Source organism: Podarcis liolepis (genome assembly GCF_965112155.1).
Source record: "Podarcis liolepis genome assembly, chromosome: 8".
Classification (NCBI taxonomy): domain Eukaryota; kingdom Metazoa; phylum Chordata; class Lepidosauria; order Squamata; family Lacertidae; genus Podarcis; species Podarcis liolepis.
Genome location: NC_139560.1, coordinates 62,051,336 through 62,062,567, shown reverse-complemented (window position 1 = coordinate 62,062,567; position 11,232 = coordinate 62,051,336). Strand labels below are relative to the sequence as shown.

Below are 11,232 nucleotides of genomic sequence, written 5' to 3'. Positions count from 1 at the left end.
CCAATGCACAGTCTTTCCTCCAGCAAGCCCAATGCATTCCAAAAGAAAAGAAATGCATTGATGATTCACTTGGATTGTAGATGCATTTCCTGAAATAAGAAATCTTGGAAGCAACCCCAAACACCATAAAAAAAATATGGCACATCATTAAGCAACAGACTTGGCAAGTTCAAACATGCTTATGACACAGAAAACCGATTAAGGTTAGAGGTACTCTTGTTTCATGCAGTAGTGTTGCCCGTTTTTGAAATAATTTTTAAAAAATCATGGAACAAAGGCTATCAGTGGCTAATAGCAATGTTGGCCACGCACTACTTCTGAGTGCCTCTGATTTGCTGTGACTCACAAGTGGGGAGAATGCTTTAGCCCTCAGCTTCACACAAGCATCTGTGAGAAATGGGATGCTGGGCTAAATGGTCCTTTGCTCTGATCCGGCAGGACTTTCCTGATGTTCTTAAGTACAGTTGTATTTTTAGTAATGTTTTAGCCGATTTGTCATTAATAAAAAAACCTCCCATTGCAATATACCAGAACTGGGGGAACCTTTCCCCATCCTCTCAACACCTCCCACTGACTGGGGTTGCCGGCAGCTGGAGTCCAGTAACACCTAAGAGCCACAGGTGAACCACACCTGTTATAAAGGCCTTGGATTTAATACACTCTGGTCTCGAATGCACATAGAAAACAGGGCAGTTGCTACCTCCATCTCATTCCTTCTTTACAAAGAAATTGCTTGTAGAATGAGCAAAAGGAAGTACGCCACACTCACCAGGCATAGTTAGTTTATGGATCTGGGATAGCTCCAGTGGCTCTTAATCTCAGAGTTGTGGGTTTGAGCCCCACGTTGGACACAAGATCCCTGCATTGCCGGGGGTTGGACTAGATGACCCTCACGGTCCCTCCCAACTCTACGATTCTACGAGTTTATGACCACAAACTACAGTGGTGGTAGCTGGTGCAGTTGGTTGCTAAAAGGCGATTAGACAAATCCACAGGGGTTAGACCCCACCCCCACCCCTTGCCATGCTAGGTAAAAATGGAACTATTGCCTTCTGTACTCAGAGGCCGTGTCGCTCGGATTGCTACATGCTGGAGCCAAGACAAGATAGCTCCCTCTCTGTATCCTTCTTGCAAGTTTCCAAGGGTAGCTGCTTGGCGACTGATGAAAACAGGGCGCCAGACTGGATGGAGCTTTTGTCTGATCTGGAAATATTATTTTTTATCCATAAAAAGTTCTTATTTCACTATCCAACTGTATACTCCCAGGCACGCTTGCAATGTGTAGACCTGGAGCCTTGAAATGACCTAAAAACGCAGGGAACCTGTGGCTTGCCAGAAGTTGCATGAGCCCAGCTCCCATAATCTCTGACCACTGGTCATGATAGCAGTAGGACTGGCCACAGGTCCCTCCTCCCGTTTCAAGGCTGCCGTGCAAGCTGCGAATGTTAACGTGGGTAGCGCTGTGGGAGCCTAGGACTTGCTGATCAGAAGGTCGGCGGTTCGAATCCCCACGATGGGGTGAGCTCCCATTGCTCGGTCCCTGCTCCTGCCAACCTAGCAGTTCGAAAGCACGTCAAAGTGCAAGTAGATAAATAGGTACTGCTCCGGCGGGAAGGTAAACGGCGTTTCCATGCGGTGCTCTGGTTATCCAGAAGTGGCTTAGTCATGCTGGCCACATGACCCGGAAGCTGTAAGCCGGCTCCTTCGGCCAATAAAGCGAGATGAGCGCCGCAACCCCAGAGTTGGTCACGACTGGACCTAATGGTCAGGGGTCCCTTTACCTTTAATGAATGCAGGGGGTAGTGGTGGGCCTTCCAGGTGTTGCTGGTCCCCCATCAGCCTCAGCCAGTATGGCCAGTGGTCGGGGTGATAGGAGTCCAGAAATATCTCGAGGGACCCCGCAGTGAAACCCCTCCCCCCGCTGAATAAATGCTAACTCAGGCCCAGAATTGAAGGTAGTAAACCATCGCTGTCTTTTGCATATATTGGGGGGCGATTTCCCGTGGCCGCCTCCCTCTCCTCCCGCCTTTTAAAACCTGACCCGAAAGAAATCCCACTGCCGTTTCCAAGCGCGGGCAGCGGGCCAAAGCCCCCCAGGCGCAGCAGAGGCCGCGACGGTGCGCCCCCTGGCGGCCGCGCGCTGGAGGCGCCCTTGGCCCGCGGGATTTCGGTCTTTCCGAAAGGTCTGCTCCGGGTATTTATTTTCCTGTGCAACCCTGCCCCTGCCTTGCCAGACGGCGTCTGCCTCAGAAGCTCGCAGCGATTTCCTCCCGAGCCTGCCCTTATCTCGCTCTGCACGTTGCCTCTCGGTGACTAATGACACAATAACATTGTCTCGGGATAAAATAAAGTAGGAGCGCTGTTTACTCCGCTCTGTAGGGGAGCGGTATAAAAGGAGCCGCCGAGAGCCAGCGCGGGCAGAAGCTCGCAGGGAGCCTCGCTGCAACACGGAGACGCAGCCTCACTGCTGCCTAGCGGATTGCGGAGTCCTTTCGTCTTCCTTGGATCCTTGGCGAGCAAGCACAGTCGCTCGGCTACTACCTGCAACCTGCTGCGGGAGCAAACGGGGTTTAAAGGGGGAGTTCCATTCGCTTGCCTTGGGTTTACCAGAAGAGTCGTCGGAATGGATTACACGCGACTGATCCTTCCCTTGCTCTTTGTGATCAGCCACACAGGTAAGCTGAGGAATCCGCTGCGCTTTCTTTCTTTTTTTACCCCCCCCCCCCGGGGGGGGAGAGAGAGTGATAATGCATGCTACGCCTACCCCCTCCACTCCCGTTTTTCCAAGTTCCCACTGCAAGCGTGCCTAGGTCAAGAGTGTACTTTTGCTGGTAGACTGCGTCCAGCCGAGGAAGAGTGATAAGGCTCTGAGGTCACTGGCCTGAAACTCTCTTCTACCTGAGCGCTGGTTTCTTCGCTTCGCTTGCTGCCAAGGTGTTAAGGAGCGCCTCGGCTGCGATCCACAAGGCCGTTAACCCGGAGTGGCTGGTTTTAAACCAGATTCCTCCCTCTGAGAGTTAACGCGATCTTATGGCGGATAAATGTTTGGTGGCATGTGCACCACACACAGAGTAAACGAGTATTCTGCCGCTCCTGGTTTTGTGGTTGGGAAATTTCAATTATTTAAAGGGTTTTTTCTTTTATATGCCGCGTCTCATCCCTTCGAGCGGATTTTCTCGACCTCGTTTAATCTCTACGAATAATTCTGCATTGACATGTTGAGCCCAGGGAGGTAACCTGGATGGGATTTCGGACTAAGGGCATCCTGGTTTTACCGCACTCCTTTGCAGAGCTAAGTGCTCCCCAAAACCCCATTCATTTGAACAGACTTTGGCACGCTAAAGACACCCACAAACTCCACATGCGGAGCAGTTGGGGGGGGGCACCCGCCGCCGGTGAGAATTACATTGCCGTCCATTGCCTAGAAATCGCAAATTGCCTTACCTGATCTGATTCTGGCTCCGTTTTAGCCTCCGTAGCATACCTATACCTACCCTTCACAAACATTATTCGAAAGATGCTCAGGATCGCATTTTCCCCCTTAGTGAGCATCTTCAGAATAAGCGCAGGGACTCTGGATTCGCCTATTTAATGGAGCTCGTTGCGATTGTATGAATTCAAGGAGTCGAGCTACCCTCCCTAGACTGGGGAATAAGCCCCCACTGAATACAAGGGTTGCTTCCCAGTAGGCTAGGTTACGATTTTTCCAGAGGTGCCAACTTAAAATATTTGGGGGGGGGGGCAGGTAAGCCTTGTCCCGCAGGATCCTCCACAAGAAGCCACACGCACACAGCATTTGAATGGCAATGCCCATCAACTGGGGCGGACGCTAGCGACCCCCTCAAATACTTTAATGGGGAGGCGAAGGGACCTTGGCCCCTAGGAGTTGGTTCCTATGTCACGCAGGATCAGGAGTTGAGGGAAAGCGAGGTGGAGTGGAGTGGAGTGGAGGGGTGATGAATTGGGTCTAAGGCCCCCCTCGGAGGGGATCACCAAGGCAGCCACCGCTCCGGCTCTGCGGTCCCTCCAACCATGTGTGAAAATGGATTTAAGACTCATCAGCTGCTTGCATGGCGCCACAAAACAGAAGCACTCCGGTTTAAAAGCCCTTGCGCTCCGTCCCCCTTAGATTTCCCCTTCCTCTGCTGCCTCGGATCAATAACGTCAGCCAAAAAAGCTGCGTCTTTATTAACAGCCACGTGGAGAATGTTTCCCGGTAACGACGATCGCCGCGTGTCCCTGATAAACCTTGCGCTGCCCTGAGCGTCTCCTGCGAGCCGCGCTGCCTGCAGGCATGGCAGCTGCTCCCGTCTCCTTTCCGAATAGCGCGCCTTCCCTCCCGGCCAAGCTCCGATAGGAGCGCCTGCCTGTCTCGTGGCTTCTTTCCCCTTTGCTCAAGCGCTGCTCTTTCTCTCTCCTGCAGCTGCTGCAGACGCGGAGCTCGGCGCCTCCGAGAGCGCCCAAAGGCAGCCTTCGAGCGCCCCCTGGCCGCTGCGCAGGTCCAAGCGCTGCTCCTGCTCTTCCCTGATGGATAAGGAGTGTGTCTATTTCTGCCACCTGGACATCATCTGGATCAACACTCCCGAGTGAGTACCGCCTCCTCCTTGGAACTAAGCCATTAATGCAGTTTTTTATTATTGTTATCGCGGCGAGGTTGCTGCTTGCGGTTGTGGCATAATTAGCCTGCTAATTCCTCCTTTAAAGTAAGCTCATCAGCTCATCTGTCTGGTGCTCTCTCTGGGCCATAATCACAGCACCAGTCTGGTACCAAGCGGAAGGCTAAGTGTATCTTAGACTTTGCATAGTGCTAGCTGGAAAAAAAATCACAATTTTTTTAAAGCAATTAAGCACCAAAGCATTTCACGTTGGTGCAATAAAAGTACAAATCAAGGCATTGCTTTCTGAAAGTATCACTTCACTAATAGTACCTTTAGTGGATTCATATGTAACTCTCGCAAAGTCCAAAAGGGCTTACTCTCAAGTAGGTGTGTAGGATTGCAGCCTTAATGGTTGCGATTGTAATCCCTGAAACCAGTGGGATTTAAGTAGCTTTATAGGTGCATCCTAGGATATTCTAGGACGCTTCTTAATGACAGAAGAAGACTTGAAGTAACATGAAGAATGCTGAGGGTTGCATTTTACTTCCAGGAGAGTAGTGGCTCATTATATGAAACAAGGTTTGCTTATGAATAAACATGCTTACTAACTCCAGCTTTTCATACTATTCTGGTCCTAAACAAATTTTAAATTCTTCTGAAATGAATTTGTACTAGGCTGCTTAATGGCTAAAAAGTTAAAGCCAGTTAAATTGTTTTGTTTCAGGATTGTGTGTGCATTGGGGTAAGGTAAAAGAGTTGATTCGCCCAGAAACAAAATAATTTGCAGTGTTAGACTGAAATTTGTTGCTGGATTGTAGCCAAGAAGGGAGGGGGAGGAATATCTTTAGCACATTCCGCTAAGACAGAATCTAGTCAAAAATTCTTTCTGTGGCTCCTTGCTGGCTCAGCATAATGTGTGGAAGGACCATGGTTAATCACCATTAGAGATTAGCAAAGAAAGGCCAGGAATGCTGTTGTCCAAAGAATTGTGTTGTATAATTAAAAGCACCATTGATAAGTGCACTGAAATGTATCTTTAAAAACCACCATCTGGCACTAACATCACCAATAGCATTTTAATTAGTTGCCTTAATAGTGTAATAATTGGAAGGAGGGCTTCATTGCTAAATAGACATGAATGGTGCAACTTATTCGTATTTTGAATTGGGAGAGAGCTCATTGCATGCTGATGAAGATGCATAACAAATCTTGAATTTTAACACATCTCACACAGCACAATGAATTCTGAATTTTAACACGTTTCGCACAGTGTGCAGAAGCAAACTTGGGTTTTGTCTTCAAGTAGGGACGTCCCCTTGACAAGTGTACATATTTGATGCCAGCGTTTGCAAACATCAATTTGTCTTGGTCACACACTATTGTGCTCCTGAAAATGAAATTTGTAAAGTGGCTCTAGGAGTCAGCCTTAATATGTGTTCCCTCAAGTTTCAGTTGCGGCAGCTAACATTTGCTAAAATGCAAACTGGTGTTGCTTTTTCCACCAGCCTATGCAAATGTGTGTTAGAAGTCATTGGCAAACATGAGTTTCAATCTTTGGTGTGGCCAGAGTCCTTTTAAATCAACGCTCCTAACTTTTATTTCTGTGAGTGAAATTAAACAGTTCTCTCCCTCTTCTCTCTCTCCCCTCCCTCCAACGATAGGCGAATTGTGCCATATGGGCTTGGGAGTCCTTCCCGATCAAGGCGGTCACTGGGAGATTTACCTCTTGGAAGACATGGAAGATGCCAGTGTGCTAACCTAAAAGACAAGAAGTGCACAAGCTTCTGCGAGACTGGAAAAGAACACTGGTACGTTTTGGTTTGTTCTGTCCTCTTTCACCTGTGCTATAATGAATTGAGTGCTAGGTTCCAGTTTATTAGATACAGTTGTACCTTGTTTTGTGACCGGTATCCGTTCTGGAGCTCCGGCCGCTAGCCGAAAAGGACGCAGGGCAAAGCGCCGCGTCTGCGCATGCACGCGAAGCATGATTTAGTACTTCTGCACATGCACGAGCGGCAAAGCCGGAAGTAACCCGTTTCAGTACTTCTGGGTTTGCTGCGGATGTTCGCCAGAATGGACACTAGACGAAGCGGACATTCACAGAAGTATTACTGTACTAGGATAAGTATACTATACATGAGTAAACCTGTGTGTGTGTGTGTGTAAAAGGCCACTTTTTTTAAAAAAAGCTTAAGTGTAGCCAAAGAACCAGAGTGGTATATAAAGTGTTGGACTCACATACTGTAAGATTCAAATCTCCATTCAGCCATGAAACTCATTAGTGATGTTGGTCTCTTAGTCCAGCATACCTGTTAGGTTCTTGTCTAGTTAAAAACTGGTGTGTTGACAAGTATAGAGAAAAGCTAGGGTAAAAAAAGAAATGTAATTGTTCATGATATGTAAATCATGCAAATGTCCTCATAGCTGCACCTCTTTTGCTCTTTCCTTTTAAAAATATAAACAGGACTCAGTCCACCACAGAGAAAGGCTGGAGAAATCTTCATAAAGATAGAGGTTGCAAAGGGCTTGGATTGATATGTGCGTTCAGACAACTGGCTAACAGCAAGAAAATGAGAAGGTGAGTTTGTTATTTGATACCCTGTGGGGGAAAGGGTTGCGTGAAAGAAATGTCTGTGCAAGAGGGTATAAGCTGTGTTTAGTTCTCTTAAAAAATCTGGGAAAAGTGAAGCCTTTTGGTAGCTGGGGTAGAATCTTTGCACCCCAACTGTTACCTACACAGTTTCTTCATTGTATGGAACAGACTGCTTCATGGAAACCAGGAAGTGTTAGGAACAGGACCTTGGATCGGATAGATTTGCATTCAGTTGAATTGCCTTTAGGCTGACTTGGCAGATGTATTTTGCTCATATGCAAGCATCTAATTAAGCACCAAATATGGTGCCTGAAATAAGTTTTCTCACAGACGAGACTGGCAGTGACCCTAAAGGGTGTTTTTCCCCCCCTTTTAACTTTACCTGAAGCATATTGATCTCTTACTTTTGTGATTAATGTTGAGCATTATCTTGCAGAAAGTAATCCCATTTAATAAATTTATGTAAATATCCTGCTTCCAGAATGGGTTTGGCACTTCAAAGTGCTAAGTCTCTTCAGGGGAGAAATCATGCCTATGCAGTCCTCACAATAAATTAAATCCTGGCTGTGGATGACTGCAAAAAGTTCCACGTATGGACACCAAAATATACTGCATATATACCATTTAATGTACACGGAGGCAGATTCTCATAATAAAAATTGAGGGGCAATGTGGGTTAGTTGTCATTCTTCCTTTTTGAAACAGTTGCTGCTTTTAACAGCAGACTGACACAGGGATTTAGCAAGTGAGACTTCTACCATCCCTTTGCTCCCTGCCATAAAACATGGCAGACCTTTAGGGTTATATTGAATCAACTTGAATTAGTATAGGATAGGTTTTCCCCAAATGGGTCTCTAGCTGCTTTTGGACTACAATTCCCATCATCCCTAACCACTAGTCCTGCTAGCTAGGGATGATGGGAGTTGTAGTCCAAAAACAGCTAGAGATCCAAGTTTGGGAAACCCTGGTATAGGAGTATGTGGATGTGTGTTTCGTTTAACATCTCAAAAGGTGGGAAGGAAAAGGTAGCAGAATTGCTATGTACAAGCATCTATACAATCTGGGTTACATGTGAATAGGAAGATCAGAATGTATGGTCTCTTGATTTATTTAATGGTTTCTTGTTTCTGCAGGTTGGATGCCATCGGTAATAGTATCAAAGCGTCTTTTAATATTGCCAAACTGAAGAGCAGGCTGCACAAACCAAAGCAGATGAAGCATAACCGAACATATCAAAAGCAAAATATTTGGGAAAGCCTGAAGACGACGTCTTAGTGGAAAGATCACCAACCCTAATCCTCGAGTCATCACGAATTACTGACAAAGCATTGCTGAAGCTCTGTTTTGACTTCTTAACATTCCACTCCAGGAAAAGATCAAGGAGTGTTGTTCTAAATATTAACTCTCTGAAAGTAGAGGAGGGCCCAAATAAATCTTCCCTTTGGACAGATGACAAAGCAGTTAAATACTGCCATCTTCTTGGAATTCCATTGAATGGGTTGGGTCAAAAAGCATCCCTTCAACTGGTTTTCTTTTTTCGGTGGGCTGTCATATGAAGAAAAGGGCAAATCCTGGGCCCCATTTCTTAAGAGAGGGTAAAATTGAAGCAGTGATCTTATTTGGTTTGGCAGGCTTCTTTTAACATATAATGCAAGCTCTTTTGGGATCAAGAAGATCAGAAATGAAGAGGTCAAGATCTGAAAGAGAAGACTTGCATCGTTTTGACTTAAATTAAAATGGAAAATGACTGTGCTACTTTGATCAGGACACACATCCTACATAACAACTCTACCTCAAATGCTCTTATGTTGCACTCTTGCCAAAGTATTGTTATAACTTTTTTGTGTGACCTTCAAGCATCTGTTACAACCTCTTATTTTTTAATCATTCATAAATGCCAGTAGCTCGCCATTTTGTAGCTCTGAACTTTCAAGGCTGCGGATAAAAATGGTCTTCTACACTCTGTGCTAACAAAGGAAAGAAACTAACAGGCCCCATCCTAAAGATGGCACAGATTCCCGGGAAGTAGATCTCACTGCCTTTCTGCTTTTGCAGTGCAATCCTGTGTCTTAACTTGGAAGCAACTCCTATTGAGCTCAATGGGACTTGCTCCCTGGTAAGTGTGTATACGATTGCAGCTTCAGATAAGCAAGCTTGGGATTGATGTGCACGAGCTTGGCAGAAATGAAGTTTAGCTTAACACAATAAACTGCATGAACACTCAGTGCAAGAGGAGATCTGACAGCATTTAGTGTAATGTGGAGATGCGGATAACTTAATATTCTAATAAGAGGTAGTTGCTGCATTGGCGCGATCTCTTGAAATGAAAGTCTGTATGGCAGCAGGTGGCTTAAAAATAAGACAAAAAAGCAGTGGATGTTCATAGCAGTGGGTTTATAAGACAATTCGCTGAATAAGGTCTGGATTGTAATTTTGTATGATGTGGCATATTTTTTAATCTATATATTGTATTTATATTCATGAAACTGACATTATATTTACCATGTTGAATATTCATTGAAACAGGCCATATTGGTCTATGCATGTCTTATGTATTTCTGTATGAAATTAAGGGAAATGCCTTACGTCTGTTAAGGTAAACATATAAGAAATAAATATTTTTAACTACTGCATTGGACTTTCTTCATGGTGGTGATTTAGCTTCATTATAGACGCTACAAGGTGGTGATTTAGCTTCATTATAGACGCTACAAGATTCATTCCAGGAGTTGAGGGACACAGTATTTTGTATATTGTATATCCCACTTCTCTTAATAACAAAACCTTTGCTCTGTGTCAAAAATTGGGAGGCTTGGCAATGACCCGGGTGTGGGTGGGGCTGATAGTGTGGGATGTTCTTATGCCTTTAACAGCAGTTTGTGTAGAAAAACAGGCAAACTTTTCACAACACAGAAGTGTTGAGTTCTTTTCAGGTCATTTCTCTTTTTTCTAAACTAGGGCTGGAACCTTAGGTGTTGCTGGACTACAACTCCTATCAGTCCCAGATAGTGTGGTCAATGGTCAGGGATGATGGGAGTTGTAGTCTAACAACATCTGGAGAGCTAAAGGTTCCCCACTCCTCTAAACCAATAGAAATTATCGGTTGATACTACCTTTTGTCTGTACTTAACATCAGTCTGTAATACAAATTATCAGCAGAATCAATGTTATTGGGTTCTCTTGCTCAGTCCTACTTTCCAGGCTAGTGTAAAGTAATGCAAAGATGTTATTGAACTCCCAACGTCCCTGTCTGTCAGAGTTGCAACCCAGCATTTGATTAACCTGTGCCTTCAATTACCGTTAATTACGGTGCAAGATTCAGTATTTTTAGTTCTAAAAATTAAAAGATCCCGTTTATTATTGTTACAAAAATATAATTTTAAAAGGTTTTCAGTTACAGTTCCTCTAGCAATCTCTGGGTATAGGATTTAGTGACCTCTTTTGGGAGCAGGAAGCTCCTCTGTTGACCCACTCTTCCTTTTCAGCAACCGACCTTACCGCTAAAATAACAAATAAATACAAACAAATGGGCTTCAAAAACATATGCAAAATTTAAGTATAGAAATAACCAGCATGTTTGCCCTATCTTGCTGTGGAATCCAAAACCCAGAATTGCCCTGTAGAGATTATCAGACAGAAGCTTTTGCTGTATTGTTTCTGGTGCTCAGTTAAAAACTTTTTTCTTTCAGTAGGCCTACCTGGGCATGTGATTTTAACATACTTAAATTGTATTAGATACAATTGCATTTAAAATGGCTGATTTTATATATATTTGACTTATTTTTAACATTCGCGTTTATCAGTATTTTATTTTAAACAAACATTTGAGCTTGTCCTTTGTAAACTGCTTACGATGTCTCTACTTTCAAGTAAGCAGAATATACATTTTTCTCAAATAAATAAATACAAATAACAATCTGCTGGGCTGCAGCGCACAACTGCCTGCCTCCCCACCCATTCGCGTCGCCAGTGACAGGGAGCTGCACAGAGGAAGTTGGCTGACGCGGAGTCTAACCATTGGCCCTTCTAGGCCAGCATTGC

General features: G+C 45.0%; 1 protein-coding gene across 1 annotated transcript; it reads left to right on the top strand.

Moving 5' to 3' along the window:
* The first annotated feature begins 2,234 nt into the window (after positions 1-2,234).
* Positions 2,235-9,824, top strand: EDN1 (endothelin 1). The gene is made up of 5 exons (XM_083519754.1): positions 2,235-2,675; positions 4,424-4,586; positions 6,260-6,406; positions 7,063-7,176; positions 8,325-9,824. The coding sequence occupies exons 1-5, from the start codon at positions 2,624-2,626 to the stop codon at positions 8,464-8,466; spliced, it is 618 nt and encodes a 205-aa protein (XP_083375880.1). The 5' UTR covers positions 2,235-2,623; the 3' UTR covers positions 8,467-9,824.
* The last annotated feature ends 1,408 nt before the right edge of the window (positions 9,825-11,232 follow it).